The 23,625-nt window shown below is 50.3% G+C and overlaps 2 protein-coding genes across 8 annotated transcripts in view; one reads left to right on the forward strand and one right to left on the reverse strand.

Moving 5' to 3' along the window:
• plekhh2 (pleckstrin homology domain containing, family H (with MyTH4 domain) member 2) overlaps positions 1–3,747 on the reverse strand; it is a 28,379-nt gene extending 24,632 nt beyond the window's left edge. For all 5 annotated transcript variants that reach the window (XR_014126518.1, XM_081724676.1, XM_081724675.1 and 2 more), the window contains exons 1-2: positions 3,606–3,747; positions 1,674–1,829 (exon numbers count right to left, since the gene is read on the reverse strand). Coding sequence is in view for 4 of the 5 variants with exons in the window: in XM_081724676.1 (XP_081580802.1) it covers positions 1,674–1,829; positions 3,606–3,629 (180 nt within the window). In the remaining variant the exon portion in view is untranslated. The remainder of the gene's footprint in view (positions 1–1,673; positions 1,830–3,605) is intronic.
• A 232-nt stretch (positions 3,748–3,979) lies between these two features.
• Positions 3,980–23,625, forward strand: part of thada (THADA armadillo repeat containing) — a 49,212-nt gene continuing 29,566 nt past the window's right edge. For 2 of the 3 annotated variants that reach the window (XM_035531387.2, XM_081724344.1), the window contains exons 1-25: positions 3,980–4,378; positions 4,460–4,566; positions 5,338–5,471; positions 5,572–5,720; positions 5,800–5,832; positions 5,960–6,008; positions 6,136–6,329; positions 6,515–6,609; positions 6,765–6,988; positions 7,733–8,445; positions 8,561–8,715; positions 9,039–9,194; positions 9,291–9,398; positions 10,374–10,497; positions 11,512–11,657; positions 11,870–12,101; positions 12,325–12,460; positions 12,594–12,730; positions 13,019–13,132; positions 13,445–13,605; positions 17,269–17,378; positions 18,831–18,963; positions 19,458–19,580; positions 19,688–19,810; positions 21,060–21,151. In XM_035531387.2, the coding sequence (XP_035387280.2) occupies positions 4,306–4,378; positions 4,460–4,566; positions 5,338–5,471; positions 5,572–5,720; positions 5,800–5,832; positions 5,960–6,008; positions 6,136–6,329; positions 6,515–6,609; positions 6,765–6,988; positions 7,733–8,445; positions 8,561–8,715; positions 9,039–9,194; positions 9,291–9,398; positions 10,374–10,497; positions 11,512–11,657; positions 11,870–12,101; positions 12,325–12,460; positions 12,594–12,730; positions 13,019–13,132; positions 13,445–13,605; positions 17,269–17,378; positions 18,831–18,963; positions 19,458–19,580; positions 19,688–19,810; positions 21,060–21,151 (3,821 nt within the window). In that variant the 5' untranslated portion in view covers positions 3,980–4,305. The remainder of the gene's footprint in view (positions 4,379–4,459; positions 4,567–5,337; positions 5,472–5,571; positions 5,721–5,799; positions 5,833–5,959; positions 6,009–6,135; positions 6,330–6,514; positions 6,610–6,764; positions 6,989–7,732; positions 8,446–8,560; positions 8,716–9,038; positions 9,195–9,290; positions 9,399–10,373; positions 10,498–11,511; positions 11,658–11,869; positions 12,102–12,324; positions 12,461–12,593; positions 12,731–13,018; positions 13,133–13,444; positions 13,606–17,268; positions 17,379–18,830; positions 18,964–19,457; positions 19,581–19,687; positions 19,811–21,059; positions 21,152–23,625) is intronic. The other variant, XM_081724345.1, reaches the window with a different exon arrangement.

The following is a 23,625-nucleotide window of genomic DNA, read 5'->3' on the forward strand; positions in this document are numbered from 1 at the left end:
TTTCCTCCCTGGGGCATTTCAGTAATTACGGAAATGGTTTGTTTTCTGCTCTGCCCCTTTTTCCCCCTACTCTTTTTCATCTTCCTGTCACTTCGTCCTCTTCCTCTGCGGATCTCTGTCACTTTCTCTTCCCCGGTCCCAGAGTCCTCTCCTCCATTCCTCCGCCTCTGATAGGCCAATTTTCTCCACTGCCGTCTGGAATCATGGCGGGCCGAACGTCCATTCACGCATATCCCTAAACCCCAGTGCTAATCTTCGCCATTATAGCCCTGGATCCCAAACCAATCCAGGACCTGGCTGGGAACAAAAGCGCAGGCAGGATATTCTGCATAAGCACTTGTTTTTGTTTTGTTTAGTTTTTTCTCCTCTTTTTCTGGGCGACCTCTCCTCGGTCCCAGTGAGCACACCCAGACGTGGGGCAGCGCAGGGTGGGTAGAAGTGTGCTAGAAGGGCTAGTTGTGAATGCATACCATGAGCACTCAGGAAGCAGTGTACGCCCTCACCCACGGCCAGCACGACTAACAACAACAAGAGTTGCCAAAAAATAATAATTACTTCAGTAACGGCCTCATTTACACCTACAAAGTAAGTATCTATATTTGAAAAGAAAGACTCATTTGTTCCCACTCGTGAACTGAGTTTGGCAATAAAATGTGCCACTGTCAATAATCCAATTGGTTTTTACGTCTGATTGTAACTTGGCTGCTTGCCAGGCTGTAATGACTCTAGCTGTGAAAAACGGTTTAAAGAACTGACCGCATTTATGCCTGCGCCGAACACAGCTGTAACGGTGGTTTGGCATCGAGCATGCCCCGGCCCATTACGGGCTGGCACGAGTCAGGCATTTGAGCCTTCAGGCGCAGCCCCTTCGCTCTGGCCGCCCCGAGAGTGGACAGGCAGGTGTATGTGTGGGCCAGCTTTTAATTCTGCCTTTGTTTCGGTCATCACTGAGCAGTAATGAAAACTGAGGCAAAAAACTACAAATACAAGCATCTACAGTAATCATTGGAATAAGGGTATGAGAAGAGTATAGAAAGCTGTCTCAGCAACATGCACATTTTCAGAAGTCGCTGTGTCACATGCTGTCACATCTACCATCTGCAGTTCCGTAAACTTTGTGCTATCCCGTAATGCAGCAGTCCGGAGCCCTGTGGTCAGGCGTCTGTTTATATTAACCGCTTATATTAATCAGCTCTCCCAGTGGACCAAAAAAAGTAGGCCATGGCATCCAAATAAAAACACACACACACACACACACACACACCCGGTTGGCTGTACAACACCAAACATGGTCAATACTTCAGTAAGCAGCTGTTTGCTGCTACTAAAAAAAGCTGTGTGTTTGACTGTGTGCTTTCACCATTTGACTCATATAAATTCAAGTAGTTGTTAATGCATGAAGCTGATGGACTCCATAAACAGGACTGAAAACGAAGACAAGGGAAGCAGCCAGCAAGACACTGGAGGATGGATACAGTAAAACCACATTCCTGTCCTGTAATTAGTTTACTAAAAGATGGGGCTTGTAGTTTTTCCTTTACTCAGCATGAGGTTGAATAAAATGACGTACAAAGACCCTTGAGTAACCAGTTAATCATAGACAAGTGGGGGAGAGGCACAGAGGAGAGACCAGAAGGTCGATATGCGCCTTAAAAACGGTGCCGTGCACTGACCTTTTCGGCAGTGAGCTCCCGAATCACACTCATCTGTCCTCGGAACTTAAAGAGCAGCGCTTCCAGAGCCATGTACTTCTCCTTCCATTCCCCCGGCGAACCCTCGTCTCCCTCTGCCATGCTGTCGGACCCGGGCCCCCTCAGCCCTGCGCCAGACTGCACACACAGACACAGACCCACACGGAAGAGCATTTGGGAGTGAAAAGGAGCGCCCACGGACAGCTGTTTCCGAGAGCTGTGCCAACTTACAAGTAAAACAAGGGAAAACAGTCAAGTATGAGAGTCACAACAAATTCAGGCACTTTTATGGAAGACAGAGGAGCAGTCACGTGAAAGTGTGCTTTTCTTGGTGAAAGGGGGGTGGGGGGGGAAGTGTTCCAGGGTTTGGAAAGGGCCCCAGACAAACCGACTGCCACCAAAATCAACCCGGTTGACGTGAATGGACCGTCACACTTTCCCATTGTACAGAGTTCAGTTATGAAAAACATATGTGGCATAAAAAGGTGATGCAGCTGGGAGAAAGAGTATGGCTGGGGTGATGGAGCGAGAGGGAGCGCGCGAAAGATGCACGGCATAGGACGAAGGAGTGCGAAGGAGAAAGGGGGGAGCAGACTTTCACTATAATAATAATAATAATAATAATAATTAGTCTCGGCTTGAACACAGAGAGAGCTGAAACGTGTAAAACCCAATTCGACATTTTCCGTGAGGTTGTGTGGTAAAATAAGACTCAGCTTTCAGGCTCAGTTTCAATGAAAAGCACATGCTTCACTGACCTCATAAATGGTTAATGGAGTAAATATACAGTTCTGGGGATGAGGTTGAAGAGATGTGTACATCATAAAGTGCCTTTACATGTGATGGTGCATAATAAAACAACAATGAAGTCAAATCTTTCAAAAGCATCAGACGGTGAATCCGTGATGTCTGAATTTTAAATGATGATTCGGCTGGGCTCTCAGCCTCATACTCGACAATACGGTGAAGACTAAATAGCTTGTATACACACCCATCTGCAGCTTTGAAACAGAGTATAACAGACTATTCAAATTTCAAGTGTAATGTCTTATGTAAGCAGTGTGACAGTTCATGCTTAACAAACACCAGAAAGGCAGAGTGTTACAGATTACTGGCCAATATGGAAAGACAAAGGCAAGGCTTCATGATGTCCATATGACATGTGAATTATGGATTGTCATGTTATGCTATCAATAAGGAAACAACACGAGGGTCTTTTCACTCTGGGGAGAGGGAGGGAATTAGATCCACTTCCTGTCAGGTCTAGTTATGGCATTCCCACCAATACGGTTTCTGGTTGAATAGCTAGTGCTAATATCAGAAGTAAATCATATTTTTGTGTACTTTCTGTGCTAAAAACACATTGTTGGTGAGAACTGGAATGTTTTTGAAAAGGCTGCCGTAGATTCCATTCTCATTTTTTACGACAAAGAAATTTAACCTACGGTTAATAGTCATATTCAGGTAATAATATTTTAATTTTAATTTGCGAATAAAAATGAAAAACCGTTGTGTGAGTAGAGGGCACTTAATGATAAAACTAAAGTGCCAGGCCTCGCAGCAATGCTACAGAAAAGTCTGGGTTCAGAGTTCCTCCAGTTCCAGACGGAAATGTATTTACATGTCACCCAACCACAATACAATTACAGTACTGAACATATATACACTTATTTTAAGGCACACAATTAATATTTTAAAATAATCTTTCACCATCTTTAAATAAGGGATGCAGATCACACTTGTTAGCTACGGTATTGTATATCTCAGCAATGCGACAGTATTCTATTAATCCCCGTGTAAAATTATGTATGTTAATATTAAATCGTTAATTTTGAGCTAGATTCCTATTGTCCCACGTCCCTATCCAAAAAGGAAAATAGAGCAATACGTCGTTACAGTGAAAAAACGTCTTACCCTGAGAGAAGGCACGAATGACATAGCCACCGACTTCACTCCATAGTATTCTTCGTTTTTGTTGCTTTATTAACCCGAAAAAGTAATGAAAGCGTCAAAAGATTTTGTTCACTGAAACTTTCAGCATCTTACCGTGGCCTCGCGAGTGGGCGGGTCAAGAGGCGTGGCATTCATCACTAGACCCAATCGGACACATCGTAGGTGCGGCTATGTAGATTTTAGCGCCCGGGAGCGTCAAATTTAACTGACGCGCCTTTTGGCCAATAAACCTTTCAGGTTATTCCGTTTGACCAATAAAAGTAGTATTGGGCGGCCTTATGTGACGATTCCGGAATTTACGTGTCACACGTGTGTTATGGTGGTAAGTGTTGCAGAAATACAGCTCGCTGCTTGCTAAATTCCATTTTGACGTGTGATCGGTGTGTACAGTATATATGACTGTGTTACTTTATGCCGTATAAAGACGTTAATCAAACTCAAATGCTGAATAAAAGGAAACTGTATTAGCATTGCCTTGATGGCTCACTTTGTCCAGTTGGCAGATAGCTGACGCATGTAGCTAGTCAGCTAACATCTAGTAGCTAGAGAAGCTTGTAGTATTTGGCCAGCTCTCAGCGCCTCCTTGCATGCTTTATTGTCTTATGTCAACTTGCTACATTTCTCTCGCCGCCTTGCCTGCCGTTATGATGTAGAGCTGGTCATGGTGGTGAAGAAGAAAGCTCCGACAGTGGACGTCTTGGCTTTGGACAGCGCCAGGCTGGAGAGCCTGGTAGGTGAGTAAGCGGCGGCTTGGGGTAGACTGGTTGCCAGCTTGCACTACCTTCTCACGTTGTGCCCGCTCCTGTCTTGCTTAGCCTCCCTTTCTGTCGATGGAGATGACTCATCCAGGCATCTTGCCCAGATGCTGAAGGACTGTTTGGCTTCCACTGATCCGGTTCAGCAGATCCAGTGGATGTCTAAGGTGTGTGATGGCAGCAATAGGCTGAAGGTGATTGGTTAAAATGCCTTGTAACTATAGGCTGAGAGTGAAAGCTTGAAATTGAAATTTGAAAACGGATCGTCATTCCTAAATTCCCAATTTACTTGATTCAAAGTTGTAAATCCAAATATAGAATTTTTTTTTTAACATTCCAGTCTTTGAAGTTACCTGTATAAAAAAGTAAGGAATGTAAAACAGAAGCACTATGCAACTATATTATTCTGTCCAGCAAAACTCTAAGATTGGCAAGAACAAATGTCACCCCTGCACATTTATTTTTTTCATGGCATCATTTATCCAGCATCACCAGTCATCTAGATGTCTATGATTCAGTCTGTGTGCAGCTGCTCTCGCAGTCTGCTCAGATCGCATGCAGCTTTGCAGCTAAGCTTTGCATGCTCATGCCTCTATAAGCTGCAGCCACTTCTCCGTGAAGTGGTTTTGTTTATTAATCAAGACCCCAGACAAATTGTTCACCAGGACACCACTTTATTCAGACTTTATTCAGGCTTATGAATGGAATAAATTTGGGCCTGATCAAGGAAGTTACCCAAACTACTGGAACGAGCGTAAATGTTTGTTCTGCAGTTTTGATGCTTGAAAATACTTCGCGAGAGTTGGGAACATGAGAAATAGGGCAATCGAGCATCTCCTGATTATCGTACCATGTTAGTACCATGTTATTTATTTATATATATATATGTGAAAAAGGGGGCTGTGTTTGTTAATGAGAGGGTCCGTGCATGGATGCAGGCTGGATCCATGCTGGAGCATTTGAGAGAGGATGAGTGTTCAGCGGGTCCCCTACTTCTGGCCTGCCTGGACTCTTTGGCCGTCATATACACCACACTGCAGCCAAAGAACCCGCTGAAGAGGGCCGTCGCCAAGTAGGTGTTCCTTGCTTTTGTTGTCCTACCCAGTCACGCTCCCCCCTGCGCGCGCAGCTACACCACATCAGTTCTCTCTCGTTGTCTTCCGCGTCCACAGGGCCCTGGGGAACGTTCCGGAGTGGCTGCAGGAGAAGGCCGTGTGCTGTCTGTCTGTGTGCCTGTCTTCGTCCCTGTCCTCTCAGGGTCCGGAGCATTACCCCCATCTCACCGACTGCGTCACTTCCTGCCTGGACGCTTTCCCCGCTGGTATGCCGAAGTCCATTTCCCGACCGCATTAACAGAAGTGATGTGTTTGATCCCAAACGTGCGATTCTCTGTGTTACAGGAGAGAAGTGTATTCATCGCTTGCTAACAGAAGGTTAGTGCTTCCTTACAGTGTGCTGGTTGAATAAACCTCTCATGATCTTCCTTTTTAACTTGTTCCTAAACATTATGTAGGCTTTTATTATTTGGCCTTGGTCATGATTCTCTTGTTTTCTATGTAGTCCTCCACTTTTTCCAAAAGGCTGTGAGGGAATATTTAGAACTCAACAGGTAAACGTGTGACCACGGCTTCAGCGCTGATATTCTGATATTTAATATGCTGCATTCAAGTGACTGGATTAATGATTCATGTAGATGTGAATGCAGCCCGCTTCTTTACTTGGCCTCCTGCGCGTAGGGCTCTGGTCGGCCGGCACGTAGCCCAGGCCCAGCTTATGCAGTCCTGTCTGGCTGTGGTGAAAGCCTCAATGCTGGTGGTTCAGAGATCTCAGGAGCTGATCGGCGCCGCCCTGCTGGGGACGGCAAGCGCCGGCGCCATACAGCAGGCGTTCATTGGACTTCTGCGCTGCTACACTCGCATCCTGACTGATGGTAGGTCCGGAGCCCTAGTCGAACGTCACAGAACTGAAAGCAGGGTAACGATAGTCTGAGATGAGGAAAGCACATCTCTGTGAACCTAGAGAGAGTAGCGGAGTCCTAGGGGACCTCAAACTCATTTATCACTTTCCCTTTCAAAATCCCTTTTGCTCTCTCTCCCTTTTTCTCCATCTGTCCAGAGGAGTTTGTCCAGGCAGTGCAGAGCACAGCTGGCATGGCTGTTATATTGCTAATTAGGTCTGTCATGGGAACGGGAGACGACATGGCTGTCGTAGTGAGTAATGTTTTTTCCTCCATGCGTTTGCCAGCCCCCTTACCCGCGGTTACAAGCCACCAAGTGCAGTAATATACATTTTTCAACAAATAAAAAACAGGGTCAGAACTGCCTTTGGTACTTTGTGTAATGCTGCTGGTTCCTATGCATTCTAGGTGGCAGGTCTGTTGCAGTGCTCGGGGCCAGAAGGCAACAGTGCCCCCAAGTGGCTAAACGAGAGCTGCGCAGGCCTGTACGTGAGCAGCCGGCCAGCAGCAGTTGCTCTTTATCTGAGCCATGGGGCTCTGGCCATGCTTAGCTGGAGAGGGGGACCACTGGGCCCCCAGGCTGAGAAACTGCTGCTCCTCATACCTGATGTGGTCCTGTCTCTGGATGCAAGGTGATTCACACTCAAGTATATACGACGGGGGCATTCAGTGCAGGCCAAAGATTTGGTGGGAGCAACGACTGTACAAATGGACATGAAAACATTTATTTACGTTACTGTAAAGCCTTTCGCTTATTGATTCTTAAAGCTGCGGTAATTGATATTCAGGGTTTATCACTAAATTCTGTCATGGAATGAAAAAGTTCATCTTCTTCCTTTTAAATCTAACAGATTTCATCTGTATGTTTTCTAAAGCCACTCTATTAGTCTGCCTTTCTGTGTGCTGCCCATCGACATATGCAGTGATTGACAGGGAGTGAGGACCGCCTCCTTGCAGAGGAGACTCCTAATTGGTTAATACAGCCAGACTGTGTTGAAATTTTGATTGTCCTGCTCTTTGTAATCAGCAGACACAAAGTCTTGTCTTTTCTCAAAGCTTCTCTTTTAATGAGGCCTACTGGAATGTTAATGTAGCCACAGGAGTCATATTTGTTTAAGTATTATCTAAAATATTTTTTTTTCTTTAGTATCATTTAAAAAAGGATCAGCTTTAATTAGTTTTTGCCTAAATTGTAGTTATGATAACTAGCTTTTTGTGTGATGCATCTGAGAGATTCTGTTTTGAAGTTTCAGTGGGTGTATTGCTGCTATGGCGTTTCAGTGCTAATACAGTGTTTGACATGATGGTGCTTGACCGTGTTTTCTGTCCAGCTTCAGTAGCTATTTCAGGAATGCCGCTTTTCTCTTGTGCCACAGCGTGACGGAGTCCAGCATGGCTATAGCGGTGGCCCGGATCCTCGCCCTGTGGGCCAGTGCCGCCCTGGACTGCCTCCAGACAGATCGCCCTGCACCCGTACTGCGCACCTCGCTCCGTGGGGACTGCCCGATCCCCGCCCGCCTCATGCACCACGTATACGCCCACTGGGAGCACCCGCTGGACGGTGTCCGCCACCAGACGCGCGCCCTGTTCCGTGACCTCCTCTTGCTGCACCAGCGGTGCGCAGACGCCCACCAGGGCGACCCCGCGGGCGACCCGTACATCACCCAACTCACCCGGAGCATGCTGGCGCTGGAATGGCACGTGAAGGGCAAGTATGGCTCGCTGGCATGCCTGGCCGAGCATGTCGGGGCCGAGTACCTTCTCCAGCTCGACGCCGGCCTACCGCCCAGGCTGCTAGGCCTCATGGGGGATCAGAGCTTGGCGCCGTATGCGGGCGAACTCCTGGAGAGGCTCTTTGTCAGCCACAAGGCACAGCTGAACGCCCGGCGCGGGGGCGGGCACACGGCCGCAGGGATGGACGACTGGCACAGGACCTGGGTGACGCCACTCCTGGAGGTCCTGTGCACAGCCAGGCCAGATCAGACCACGTACATCCTGGACTACTTCCTACCCAAGCTGCTGCGCTGTAGCCCCGCTAGTTTGGGCTATATGGTCCAGGCCCTGCAGAAGATGCCGTCCAGCTCAAAGGGTGAGCGGAGTTTTTCACGGAGCGATCAGCTATGAGCCCACCTGCTCTTTAGCCAATCGGAGTTGTCCCTGCTTGTCTTGTTCTGGCTTTTTGGCATGTGACTGTGTGGTTCTAGGATCTGCAGGTGGCAGAGGAGCACTGGGTGCCTTGATGACCTGTCTGCGCGCTGCCAGGGCTCAGGGAGTCCTCCGGCCTGCGGACGAGCGGCTCTGGAGCGGCCTGGTGCCCCTCCCTCTGCTGCGCCAAGCTCTGGTGCACAGGCACGACCAGGTGAGGCAAAGCCAGAGTGCGCGCCCTACGCTATGGTGCTCTCACCTCCTGGCCTAGGGGTTGGCAAGGGGGAACCGCGCCTGTTTCCACTGCATCCAGCAGGACGGGCTCTGCTAGTTATCAAACTGAGATGGATTATAGTGTGTAGAGGCGGGGACACGTTAAGACTGGGATGGACGGTGAGCCCTCAGCACTGAAACGCAGATTATGAACATTGAAAAGTTACCTTACTTTAGAATCTGTTTCGAGTCTCATTTAATCTGTAGGATCTGCGACTGTTTTTGTAGTGAAAGGACTGTGTGTTTGTGTTTTTTGGGGGTTAGGTGCGCATGGATGCTCTGGGTCTGGTGTGCGAGAGCCATCGCAGCACAGAGACGCTCTCTGCCGAGGAGATGGAGCTGATCGGCCACTTCCTGCCCAGCGGCCTGAACAGCCAGTCACCCGGAGTGAGACAGCAGAGCGTCAGCCTGCTGAAGAAGGTCCGAAACGCATGGCGTTCCCGCGGCGACCTCGCTCGGTACCGTCTCCTCTCCAAACGCTCACCGCGCTGTCTGCTGCGCTCTCTGTCTTCCCAGCTGCTGTGCAGGGTGAGGGATAGCGCCCAGTCGCTGCGCAGGAGACTGGCCCAGGAGAGAGATCAGCACCAGAGAGAGAGAGACCAGCACATCCTTCACAAGTACCAGGTGCAGGCTTGTTCTTTCACAGCCTTTCTATCTGATGGTTGGTTGGTTTGTTTTTTGCCACACTAGAAAAGGCTTTTTTGCCTTGAACCTGATGGACTAGACACATTTTGTTATGAGTGTGCATCTACTGTGTTGGTTCACAAACTCCCCCACCTGCACATGTAGCTGACCTCCTTCTGCAGATACACGATGTCATTAACCATAAGGGCGCGTGTCCTGACCTGAAATATTACTGTAGTAAGGCGAGGGTGTCTCATGGAGCGGGCGCTGTATAAACGATGGCTGTATTTTATCTCCACCATGTCCCTTACTTGTGTAAAACGCCCATTCTGCGCTTGGCTGTCTGAGAGGTTATGTAATGTCAGGTAACAAGCGATGAGTGCAGAAGACTACCTGGGAATAAGCATATTTCCTTCATCCATTTACACGCAGTTGCAGAGACCAGAGCCATTGTGTGGCTTTGAAAGAGTTTGGCGATATTCTGTATTATATGAAGGGATGAAAATGCTTATTGGGGCATGGATGGGCTTGTAGTTGTGTACTTTGTTTCTACCGTTTAGGTTTTTTGTTTGTTTTGCTCAGAACTCGCAAACATGAGCTGCTATTTGCAAGCCAACAGGCAGGATTATTAACTAGTTTTATCTGAAAGGGAAGATGAGCTCACATTGTGGGGGAGGGGTTTTATCTGCGAGCGTCTGCGGGGAAGAGGACGGTCCGCATTCTTGTGTGGGGAGTTCTGGATGCACGACTTCCCTGTGATTTAATTCAACCATCCGTCAGTCGAGCGCATGCTTCAAATATTTAATCATCCCGGCCTCTCGAGCCATCAGTTATATGGGGATTAAAAGCTGTATACTGGCTTGTCAAGTACACTCTGATTGTAAGAATGTTTTCACAATAATTCACCTTGGGAGGCATGGGAGAACATGTATCCTGGTTATATTTCTGTGTGTGTGCACGTGTGTGTGTCCTCAGGAGTTCCTGCGCCGGTTCTGTGAGAGGCTGTTCCAGATGCTGCAGCCTGGAGCCTCTTTCTCCAGGTGTCTGGTGACGCTGCAGGTTCTGGGGCTGGTGGCTGATCACTTCACCTTCAGCGCGGGTACCACGTGCACCGCTCCAACCAGCCTGTCCACATGTACCGCCCCTCTTTTACACCAGCAGGCCATGAAACGTCGTTTTCTGCAAGCGCACCGAGAGTTTTTAAACAGTCTCCTCTTCCACTTTGTTCTGGCTGCATGGATTTTGGGGTTTCAGTGTTGAAAACGAGGCGTGCAATTCGTTGAAGAACCAATCAATAACCAAATCTTGCAATCGGCATTGATGCTTTGCCTGTTTGCATTTATAGCCTGTGTTTTCAGTTCGCCCCATTCACTATATTCCTACAGCGTATACTGCAGAATCGAAGATTCAGTGTGATCAGTTTTGTAGGATATTTAATGTCTGAAGTCAGTTTAGTGTAACACCAGTGGTTTGCACGAGTCCATTTATCTGATGTTGGCTAGCATGGTCCATTACCGTTAGAACATTGTGAAATCGTTACCTGCATAACACAGATAGCCTAGTATAAACATCATTGCCATCAGACACAGTTAATGAAAGGCGGCGTGATTGAGGATTGTAGATTTTGGCTGGTGTGTTGCACGCAGGAATTTGACCTCTGCGTTTAACCTATCCGTGAGCAGAGAAGCCCGCCTGAGGAGTGTTAGGGGGTTAGGGGCCTTGAGTAAGGGCACTTCAGCCATGTGCAGGATGATCTGGCCAGCGACCCGCCTGCGATTATGGGACGTGCTGCTCTGCTTCCTGAGCCGCAAACTCAATCTGTGTCAGTGGCCACAGATTGCAAAGTGTCAAGCACGTAACCCCTTCAGTGCATTACTTCTGTGTAGTACTTTGCCTACAGGACGGCACACATCTCACTTCGTTTAAAGTGCAAACGCTACATCGAAAGGGGCCAAAATACTGCAGATGTGTGCCGTATAGAAGGCCACGAAGTTGTCGTGACCGAGCCAAAATGGCCAGGTCTGACCGGGCGGGAGGGGGGGACCCTGACTAAACCCATGGGGCAGAACGAAGCAGGAGGTTTACAGGTGCTTTTTTGCTCTTTGCATGGCAGACCCCGTGGCCTTCGCTCTGGGAGAGTGCGTGACTGGCCCACACACCCAGGCTGTTTTCGGCTGCCTGGCCAGCAACTTCCTGGAGGTGAAGCAGCTGGCCAGCACGCTGCTGCGCAAACTTCCTCCTGCTGCAGTGGGACTACAGGTTGGTTTGGAGAGCAGTTGTCATTTGAATAGTTTTGGCTCGGCGACGTGTCGCAACCTCGCTTGTGCTTAACCGACCGGCTGCCAGACCGTCTATTGCAGGTCTCATTTCGGAAGAACCGTTGTTTTTTTTTTGGTTTTTTTTAAGCTACCTCCTGTGTGTGTGTGTGTGTGTGTGTGTGTGTGTGTGTGTGTGTGTGTTCCCGGGCGCAGGAGCCCGAGAGGCTGCGGTCCGTGCTCCGGGCCGCCCTGGACCTCAGCACCAGCACCAAGCCTTTCGACAGCGTCACGGCCGCCCACCTGCTCAACCTGCTTCTGCACCAGGACGGCCTCCGACAGGCCCTGCTCCACTGTGCCCAAGAGCAGAGAATAGCTATGCAACTGCCAGTACTACTCCAGTCCCAGGCTTCTAAGGCCTGCACCCTGGAGAAGAACACGCTGGCTGGTATGCATGCATTTTACTAGCAGTCTATAAAACGGACGCTTAAGTGTGTGGGTTGGAGTAGAACACGCGTGGCTTGTGGATATCTGTAACGTTGAGATATTTGGTCCCCTGTGGCTGTGTTCGGCATGAAACCCTAGATCTGTCTGTGTGTCTTTTTAAGCCGTATCCATGACGTGTCGTCATCGATGACTGAGTGTCTTTTGATATGCCTGCCATGTTGCAGTGGTGCTGCTCTTGATGGAATGTCTGAAGGCTGACGTAGCGCGGGCGGAGATGTCTCTGCTGCAGGCTGCTGCCTCCTGCCCCTTATACGGCCGGGTCCACTGCATTACTGCTGCCCTGCAACAGCTCAACACTGGGTACCCCACCCCGCCCACACACAGCAGTTAGAATTACCCGTCCATTCTACATTTCTGCATTAGGATTCACTGAGCCACACATTTATTTAGTTATGAGATTTGTTTTAAGCTGTGTGTGTGTGTGTGTGTGTAGGTCTCTCGAGCTGCAGGCTGAATGGAGGAGTGCAGTATCAGGCCTCATTGCTTTATGCTACAGGATGTCTGATGTGGTGTCGCCTGTTGTCCAGAGCTCTTCCCCTGAAGGGCTCATCCCCATGGATACTGACTCCGGTGGGCTCCTCTGGCAGGCTCAGGGTTGTACTGTGGATCCTGTATTGAAAGCTTTTGTTTTTGCCTAGATATTTAATTTCTTGAAAATGACTAAATTCCTGCCTGACTCCCTGTTTCTGAATCCTGACCTACAGTTTGTGGCAGTAGCGCCACTTTTGTGTCATTTAAACTTTAAACTTTTATAAACCATTTATTTTGAATACAGTGCTTTTAGGTTTTGGATGTCTTTGTAATTCTTTAAGTATACATTTGCTGGGCTTTTCAGTGTGTTCTGGGTTTGCTTCTCAGAAACCTCTGCTGGCCTACAGAGGATCCTCCAGGAGATCCAGCCTCGAGACACCAATGGCTTTTTTACCGATGTCCGAGAACTAGACTCTTCACCTGAGGAGCAAACATACACCGGTAAAAAAAAAAAAAAACAACAACAACAAACAACCCACACCTGACAGTCACTACGTGAGACACACACACTCCCCCTCTGGCTGTGTAGGAACTTGATCTGCTATATCCTCAAAGCCCACATCCTCTCTTGCACTACATAGTTTGTCCAATAGGGGGCAGTGTTCGATAACACCAACAGTGTGTTCTGTTTGAGTCTGACTGATAATGTACTTAAAACTTGTAGTTTGGTGCAAATATGAAATTGATATTGTGTGTCTGTGTGCGCATGCGTGTGTCTGTGTACGCTCACGCGTGTGTGTGCACGCTCTGTAGAGTCTGGAGGTGAGGCCTATCGGGTCACTGCGCAGATGGTGCTGGTGTGTTGCTGGAGGAGCATGAAGGAAGTGTCCATGCTCCTGGGGGAGCTGTGTCAGAACATGCCTCTACACACAGCTCACACACACACCCACGAGGGGCTCATCACTGAGCAGCAGGTCAGTAACACGCCATACACACACACACACACACACACACACCACAGAGATGTGTGAGAATAAAGCTGGATATACCCCAAGGACTAGATCACCGTTATGTAATTAAACGAGATACAGTATATTGGAGAATAGTACCTCATCCTTCAGCCCGAGAGATTTTTCCAGTAAGCTGATCTCTCAGGGCTCCTTGGTAATGGCATATCCAGAGTTCAGGTCAAGAAAGACCCGGAGAAACAATGAAGAGGCCGACGGATGAAGTTCGTTCACCGGAAAGATATTAAACCGAAGCCGCTAACCTTGCCGGTGATGTTTTTCACATGCTCGTATAAATGCGCTCGGAGGTTTCATCTCCCTTTACGATTTCTGAGCCTGAGCCTCATACCCAAGCCCCGTGTCCAACATCGGGGATCTCGGATCAGAAGTCCCACTCCGAGATGTTTTGATGAACACGAGCCCCGCCGGTGTGTCTAGTGGCATGTTTGTTGCCTGCGGCGGTATGAAGCCATGGGACCTCATACTGCTCTTTCCTTCCCTTAGCATCCGCCCTCGTTAGTGCGGGGCTTTCATTTAAGCCCCCCCCCCCCCACTGGTTTTAACTGCTCCAACTGTCTTCCCACGCCCGCATTTTTTCCAAACGGCCCCCCCTCCCGCAGGGCTGTATTAATCCCCTCTTATACCTGAGACAGCAGCAGCAGCAGCTGCCAGTCAGCCATCCGCCATGGCCGTGCTTTGTGTGGATATGCTGTACTGTATGGTTGTCTTCTCTGAAATGGCCCTCCTAAGATTTACGCTCTGGGGTCAGAGTGCATGTTTACATTATGTGCTAAATTTACCAAACCAGAAGCACTAAGTGCTTAAGAAAGTGAATAAGAAATGAAACTGGCTCAATCAGTTATCTCACCAAACCTCATTACCTCTGTATTTTGAACTGTTTCATAAATAATGCCACCTGAGGTTTTCTGGTGATTGCCAGATTGTTTTCTAAATCTTTTTGTTCATGAGGGCTGTCTATCCACTGTCCCTCTGTGCAGAAGCCCCTGCATCCTCTGTCTGAGAGATTGGTCCATAATCCTTTTCAAATAAAGATCAACCTTTTTTGAATCCCATCACCCGAACCAACAAATCCCAGCAAGAGACTCGCTTGGAATTTCCGCGTCGGCCTCCTGCAGCTGGAGGAAGGCCTTAGCCAGGCCAGCTGCCTGGCTCACGCAGCTTCCCCGGGAGTCATCGTGCCCTGTCCACGTGTCAAGGTGGCCTGTCCCTTCACTCCTCACACTGGGGGTCCTTCTCGCCTTCCTGATCTATGGTCCGATCCACCAACTGGGCCTACAGGACCACTCGCCCCCTGACAGGGTAACGCCAGCCACCGGGACGGTTACGTGATATTTGTGAGAACGGTTTGCATTCAGGAATTTGAAGGTGGCTACTTCCAGATATGGGGCATGATTCAATTCAACGTTGTAATAGACTGCTCAGACTTGGCGAATGACCTCATTGCTTCAGCAGATGGAGGGAAATTATTCAGTGATGTCACTTCTGCGGTTATTGTAGCATTTCTGCCTGCTACGTAAAAGGGTGATCTAACGATGGAGGCAGAGGCTCGTGTGTGTGTGTGTAGCTCCATGCACCTTGTACCACTCATGTCTGTTGTCAGTCGCCCCCCCCCAATCCTGCGTAATAAAGTAAGTGTGTGTGTGTGTGTGTGTGTTTATGACAGCGACATCCTCTTCGTGAGGTCATGTGTACATGCATTGCTGGTTTCCAGTGTCCTGTTATGGTCTCCCGTCACCATGGCAACGCAGCAGATGTTTCCGTACCGCGAGGGGCACCATGGCAACCACAAACAGTTACATCGCGGCGATGTATTAATTCCTCGTTTTCCATCACCCCTTGCCGGAGATGCGGAGAGGAGGAGAATAAACCGATGCCCCGCTCCGGGACGCCTGCCCGCCATCTTGGTTCTGATGGCACATCGCGTGCACCCAGCGCTCCTCTAGTTTCCTCCGTCCAGAATGAAACGCCCAGCCCAGCGTCCGCCTGCCTCCTTTCTTCTGCTCTTCGTCTCTGCAGCTTCTCCCTTTGCGTGGCTAAGCGCTGTAAGCTGGGGCTAAGCGAGGTGGATCGAGCTGGCTTCGCTGGGGCTTTGGCTTAGCCCCACGACTCCCTCTAACCCCCCCCAGCAGCGCTGCACGCCGCCTGAACTGGGGGGGGGCGCTCTTGGGCCTTCCGAGCACTAAGTGGCTGTGAGCTGGGCTACCCTGTTTAGAAGCAGCCACCTTTTTTGTTCGTCTTGGCTGCCGATGGTAGCTTCGCAGGCATGCAACTGATGTGACTAAAGGCGGATGCTCGGTTCCTGGAAACGCGGGCCCACGGGCTTTTGGTTGCATCTCTGAAATGTCTGGCTTTGATTCACTGACCCCAGTGAACCTCAGCCCAAGCCTCAAACTGCAAATATAATCTGCAAAGCCACAACTACGACGCTAACTCTCTCTGTTAGTCAGGCCTGTCTTTGATGCACTGTTGAGGTGACTTGACAGTTTTGCTGTTTACTTTTCATGGCCTTTGGACTGGTGGAGCTCGTGTGCAGTTTTGGGGTGTGGGTGCACGCCGTCATTCCGACACAGTTACATTCTCACTGAACGCTCTGCCTCCGAGGGATTTGGTGAGAGTAAAGTTATTGGTGCCCCCCCCCCCCCAAAAAAGCAACCCCCTCTCAATGTCTGTATGAGGGGAGTTGCATAATCCCCTCAGGCCTGAGTCAGTGGAATCAAAGCGGAGCGCAAACAACTGCTTTAGCCCCTCGGGTGTGAAGTTTCGTAGCGGCCAGGCGTGGAGGAGAAGCTGCTATTTAGGTCACGAGCCGACCGCATAATTAGCCAGCTGTGGAAAACGTTGGGAAATTTCTCTGCGCATGGGGTGCAGAAGGAGGAGGAAGAGGAAGAGGAAGAGGGGGGGGGTTTAGAAAAATGCAGCTGAAATGGCAAACAGGAAGCATCAGGCTAAATAAAATCCTGTTGGAGCTGAAGCACTTTTAACGGTTTAAATAACTGTCCCAGAGACGGCTGGCGAGCCTGCCTGGGTGCGGGGCGGGGCTTCCCTCCGGGGGGCGGGCCCATGCGGGGCAGATGTGACTGGCACCTTTCCTCCCCCCACTGTACCACCCCCTTTCAGCGTCAGGCTCTTCCCCGTGCGGATCCCCGACGCATCGTTGCATGACTCGGGCGTTTTCACGGCTTTGCTGGAATGCGTTCCCTCCTATTCTGCCAGCATAGACGCTGCTACTGTAAAGTGGTGGCCTGCGCGCAGCCCTGGGCGCTCTCTCCGTGTAAATCAGCCTGCATGCTCCGTTCCCCTGCAGCTCTGCGGCCGTTCATCACTCGTACACCTCCACCTCTGGGTGTACTCCGCCGAGCTGCTTCAATGCGTCTCCTGGCCAGTTAATTTTGGCGGAGTTGAACGAGTCCCATGAGACCCGACGTGACCCAGGTCTTTCCAGATTAGGCCAGTAATTCAGGGTTTATTGATACTCAAACAAGGATGTATTGGTGTTGGCTTAAAACCAAACAGCAACGTTGTGTGGTGGTAACCCCCCCCCCCCCCAACAGCAATTTGCATGTGATTTTCTCTCTCTCTCTCTCTCTCTCTCTCTCTCTCTCCCCCCAGGTGGAGGAGGTGGGGCAGTATTTTCGGGAGCAGCTGCTGCAGTCTCGCCACAGGGGCGCGTTCGAGCTGGCCTACGTGGGCTTCGCGCGCCTCACCGACATGCTGTGCAGGTGAGCTGCGTACACCGCCCACGTTACCCGCCGTGAACTCGCGTGACCTCGGTGGACTGCCTCGCGCGCAGCGTCCCACCACTCCCCGCTGCGTTTGGCGACCGACCCCTGACCTCGGCAGCGCTCTCCGGCATGCTCTCTGCAGTGCGGAGCCGCTACCGCCTCCCCTTAGGAGCCCCTTACTGGAAAGATGGGCTTTTCCAGAACTTTCTTTTCCATTTCCTAATATTCCTGCCTAAGCTTATCAATTCTCCTACATGATCATTGGGCTTCTGGTGAGCCTCTGATCGCTAACCTACTAAAGAAACCGTTTGTGTGTGTGAGCAGTAGTGGTGTTCCTTTTTTTTTTTTTTTTTTTCCCCCCCTCTCTCGCTTCATTTCCTCTCCAGTGACGGTTGATATCTTCCTTATTGCGCAATAACACGGCCAGAAGGCCACACAGAGCACTGCCGCTCCTCTGGCATGCGCACGGCCAGGCCGTGTCCAGGGCGAAACCGTGAGCCCCGCTGGGTCACGTGACGCGGGAACCAGCCTCGCTCTCCAGAACTGCGGCCTGCCAACGGAGCAACGTGGAGACGTCCTCCTGCCTTTAGTGAGGAAGGCGAAGGCCCTGCAGAGGCGTGGGGTGTCGGGGACTGGGGCGTCCTGCGCGGTTTCCTGCTGAGGCGGCTTTGGGTGGTTAGGGCAGACGGGGGTGTGTGCGTGGTGGTTTGTGTGGACTTGGCGGATTGTTTGATCTGGACTGCTTGGTCCGGTGCTCCTGGTACAACAGCAGCACATTTCATGACAGGAGCCCTGCATTCCTCACTGCTGTCTCTGCCCATGCTGCGGGCCTTACACACACACACACACACACACTGGGCATACAACTGCCAGTGCATGCTCTGTGCATGAGTATGTGGCTCATTTTAATCGTGGATGCATATTTGTGTGGAATGCCAATACGACTGAATATGAAGATGTTGGCTGAACTTCAGCTGGTCTTGTCTGTCCTTGGTTGACCTGAAATGGCTTCCACTTCTGAGAGCAGGTGTAGATGGTCCACCTCTGCTGCCCTGACCTGCCTTTGTGTTCCATCACCTTTACATCCTGAACCTACTCAGCCAGGAACCTGGACCTGACATCCCCACTGCTGCAGGGGTGTGTGTGTGTGTGTGTGTGCGCGTGTGCACGCGCGCGCATGTGTGTGCACATGGGGGTGGGGCTTTGAGTGATCTCATTTTGTACTGGGGAACATTACTGACAGGAAAAGTCTGTATAAACCATATAGAACATGTTTACACTTAACACTGTCCTTGAGCCAGTCCATTCAGATTGGCGCCGGGCCAACCTGTGGCCTGTGGCTAGAGCAGTCGTGGGAGAAATGGTTCCCATGGTGTTTGGAGCAAACAGGCATCAGTAACTAATAACAATAATAAGTAAAAAATGCCTCTGGCTCTCTGTGTGTTTTAGGAGCGATAGTGCCACTCTGCAGCAGCTGCCTGCCCTCTGGCTGACGGAGTTCCTGGTGGAGGTGAAGTGCAGTGACCCCTCCTCCACGCTTTGTGCCACCCGCCGCAGTGCCGGGATCCCCTTCTACGTCCAGGTCGCTCTGGCTGCTTCATCTGGGTGGATGTGTGTGATTGGGGGAGATGGGGGGGAGGAGGATCCCAAGAACAGCCCCAGCATTCAGAACTCCGTTTCCCATCAGCTCCTGCCCTAGAGCAGCCTCATCAGCAACACTATGGGTTTCAGTCACTGATTTCTTTAAGTGTTTTGTTATTGAGTTCCGCCCCAGCGCAGGAACCCTTTGAGACAGCTGAATACTTAACAACTGAAGCGAAAGAAGTATTTAAGTGTTTGGATGTTGCTGTATAGAGAGTGTGTGAGATGGAGATGCACAGAAGGGATGTAGAAATTGGAGGGGGGGGGGGGGGGCTTGAACCCGGCACATCTGGCAAGGGCAGGCGTCCCTGTGGGGGGTCGGGGCCACGGTTGCGCAAGGCCCGAGTCCCCTCCCCTCTTGATCGGATCCCACCTGCAGACGGGAATAGGGTGTGGTCATTAGAGTGAGCTGCCTGTCTGGGGCTCCATTCGCAGGCCCTGCTGTCCAGTGAGTCCAAGTCGTCCGGCTGCAGCCTGCTGAAGACGACCATGAGGGAGCTGACCACGCTGGCCATGCCGAGCCCCGAGCACGCGTCCCACTGCAGCACTGTGCCACAGGTCGCGCACGTGCACACACACCCCTGGATAAAAGAATGAATTAAAGAAATCAGAATCAGGCTAACGCGTGCCCGTGCGTCGGCATGCATACGTGTGTGTGTCTTCAGGTCCATGCTCTGAACATCCTGAGGGCCCTGTATCGGGACACGCGGTTAGGGGAGAACATCATGCCCTTCGTGTCGGAGGGCGTGCAGGCGGCAGTGTTGGGCTTCACTGCCCCCACCTGGGCTGTGAGTAGGCGGTTGTTGTTGTTCTTCTTGTTCACGTCGTTGTCATCAACATTATATATATATATTTTTTTTTTCTCCACTTGAAATTGATTATTCTGACTGAGAAACGCATTCACACACACGTGGAAGTAGTTATTTAGTCAGAGTTAAACTCCGTGCTTCACTTGCACAAAAACATGCAACACTTGTCAACTTGGTCTTTTTCTCTTGGTTACTTAAAGCTGTATGACATTATTTGGATTTAGAGAAGGGGTGAAGTCATCTTAGTTTGCCAGCCGTGTGTGTGTGTGTGTGTGTGTGTGTGTGTGTGTGTGTGTGTGTGTGTGTGTGTGTGTGTGTGTGTGTGTGTGTGTGTGTGTGTGTGTGTGTGTGTGTGTGTGTGTGTGTGTGTATATATACATATATACACACACGTGCACACATTTTTTTCTTCACACTGTCGCTCACGTACCCTTGCCTTGTTAAATAGTAACTGTTTTGCAGACCTTGACAGGTTAATTATTAAGAGCACACAGGGCCAAGAGATCTACGTGCACACACACACACGCGCCCGCGCACACACACAGCTGTCCGGAGGTCCTGGCTAAATGCCCTGCCTTAGCCACTTTGATCACCTTTTCACGGGCTCATACCTCCCACAGGTCACCATAGCAACAGCTTCAGTTCACATTCCTCCCTCTTGGCTTCCTACTTTTTTCTGGCCCTGTATCTCTGTGCTGTTACCCTTGTTCCTCTCTAATTTGTTAGCTCTGTGGGAGTTTTCTAACCGGGGCGTGCTCCGTACAGTCAATGGTCTGACCCGTAACCCAGGGCTGACGTACAGGTCGGCGATAGCTCAGCGGCCCGGCTTTCCAAAGTAGCCCGCTGGCATTGGCCGTGGAATGCGCTCGCGACGGCGCGGGAGGCACGCGTTCAGACCCGCGCCCATCTACCCCCGGACCTCCTGCGGCGTCTGGGGACCGCGTCCGTACGGTACAGCTGTTCTGGGTAAATGAGCGCCGCCTACGAGAGGGCTCGCGCGGCCCCCACGGCTCTGGCGGGGAGGGCAGTTCTGACCGACAGGAGCGGCCCGCTTGTGTCGCTGCGCGTTCCCTGGGCCGGCGGGGGCCGCGGGCTTGGACTCGTATGGCTGGATGAGCTCCAGCTGACGCTGAGAGGAGAGGGAAAGTTTATCCAGGTCGCCTCCTGTTTCACCTCTCCGACTGAGCCCTTCCACTCCTCCCTCTCTCTCTCTCCCCCCTGCCTTCAGGTGAGGAATTCCTCCACTCTCCTCTTCAGTGCTCTGATCACTCGGATATTCGGTGTGAAAAGGGGGAAGGATGAGCACTCTAAAAAAAACAGGTAACAACAGGGGGCGCTGTAGCCTCATGCTCCTTTTCCTGCTGCTCTCCTGTTTCAAAGTTGTTAATCCCGTACTTGTACTGTACTCTGGCCCACAGCGTGCGGCACTCGGCCAACCGCTCAAAGGCCCTGGATGCTCCATACTACTCCTTTTTGCCTTTTCTCTGTCTCTCTGCTCATCTCACGTTTGTGCACCCTCTGCTGTTGTTTTGCTTTCTCCGTGTCTGTTTTAAGTCTCTCCACAAACCTAGGCTCCTGCTTTAATGACTTTAGTAAGGTAAAGGAAAGAGCTGAACAGGAATGTAGGTTAGCTCATTAACCATCCTATTTCTTTATCTTCTTCTTCAAACACATTTTATATATATATATAACACACACATTGCCCTTTCATCCCGTCCTCGGCTGATAAAACAGATGCCCCCAGATTAAGCTTTGTAACCGGTGTGGCTGCTTTCACCCCTGAGCCAGGTGCCCGTCTGGGGTTGGGGGTGCAGGATTGGTGGGCGGGGGTAGCACCTCCCACTGTGCCCGCTGCTCTGTGTCATCTTCGCAACCCCTCCCTCTACCAGTTTAGCATACGTGTCGCTTGTCGCACTGGCTCCAGTGCATCTTGGGAGTGGGCACAGAGGTCGTGTTACATGGAGTGTGCGGTTGAAATGCGTTTGAGCGAGTCACAAAATATGACACGATTAGACCAAACCAAGCACACAATGCGCAGACCAGTTCAGATCTGTTTACTGACTGCTGCTTACACTTGTTCATGCGTGCACATAGGTGACAGACACCTGAGGCTAACTGCTAAGAGTAGATCATCTGACTTCACGTGGAATCCACAGTGTGTGTCTGCAGGCTCTTTTATGAAGCACTGTTCCTGCTTATTGGCTTTAGCTGGTCGGAGAGCCTGGTGTGGTTCAAGTTAGCATGATTTCATGTTCACAAATGACCGTTGATTTCACGTTAGCATGAGCAACGTGACTTGCATGAGCAACATGCATCCTCTTACACACGGAATCGCTTTGTGTGTGTGTGTGTGTGTGTGCGTGCACACGTGCGAGAGCGAGGGAGACTGAGTGTCTACATGTGTGTGAGGTGTGAGGGAGTGTTTGTGCTTGCTGTTGTAGACATGGGCAGAGAACAGACAAGTGGTTTCATGTGTGGTAATGTTATGATTACTTGCCGGTGTTTTCTGAAGTATAGGTGCCCCGGCTGTGCACAGTGTGGTGGGGCTTGGCATTCGCTGGCCTCCAGTACCCTCCTTGGGTCAGAGAACTATGCTGAAGGGCAGTACACCATAAGTCACTGTGACATGTTCACACACACACACACACACACACACACGCGCACACACAAATGCACTAACGTCATGTGTTAACAACACTGCATAAAGGATTACGCCAACAGGAAACTAATCTTTTTGTTGCATTTGTTTGAATTTGTTTATGCTGTATGCGCGTTGCTCAACAGCCTGTTTGTCTCTTTCTGTTTACCGCCTTCTCAGTCCCGAGTAGATGAGGTGGATGACAGTAAATGTGATGTTTTCTATTAGTGCAGTAGTAGTATGAGGTTCCCAATCTTCTGTCCTTCTCCTGCAAGCTACGTTTGATTATGTTTGACTCTTTTGGTCGCCGGATGTTTGGGAGTCAGTGATTAGAGAGCTTCAGTCACAGTGTCTTGGAACGGCCTTAAATCAGTTCAGTGCTGGTGCAGCATGGGAGGCAGCTGACATCCAATCAAACAGCGTTCTGGCGAGCAAACGACGTCCAGTCCAGCAGCGTTCTGGCGAGTGGCCTTTAAGCGCTCGTCATGCTGGAACTGACGCGTCCTTCGGCGATGCCATCTCAGCTGGGTTTGATCAGAGCGCTGTTCTCGGTTACCACTTCATCTTTCACCTAGATAAGCTTCAAACTTTGACCTTCGACTTTGACCCAGACCCTAGCATGTGCTTCCGTACACTTCTAACCCAGTGACTTGTACAAAGCGTGTTCGTACGCTTGTCTAAGCACCCTAGGACATTGTTGTGGTTGTACACACACACACACACACACACACACACACACACACTTGAGGCTGATAAGCCTGGGAGAATGCGCTGTCTTATTGAATGTGTTCTAGGACAGTCTGCGAGGTCTGAATAACATGCAGTCAATGGGATACAAACCAGTTTCCCCTACAAGCAAATGTTGTGTGCACATGTACTGGCATTTGGTTTCGCCGAGCTGACTGAATCTGTGTCATCTGTCATGTCCACACAAGCAAGGCTCGCAGTGTCATTGGTGGTGGGTGGGTGGGTGTACGTGTGTGTGTATGTGCGCGCGTGTGTGGACATGACAAATGTTTTACTAGTGTGTAAATACAGACATGTGCAAACACTCCTGAGTGCATGTTATGGAAAGCGCAGGTTGCATCGTCTGTCTGTCTAAGGTCAAGCATGTGTGCAAGCCACAGTAGTCTGTGCTTGGTAATGGTGACGGATG

This window comes from Electrophorus electricus, chromosome 12 (assembly GCF_041902795.1).
Source record: "Electrophorus electricus isolate QZ-2024a chromosome 12, ASM4190279v1, whole genome shotgun sequence".
Lineage (NCBI taxonomy): Eukaryota > Metazoa > Chordata > Actinopteri > Gymnotiformes > Gymnotidae > Electrophorus > Electrophorus electricus.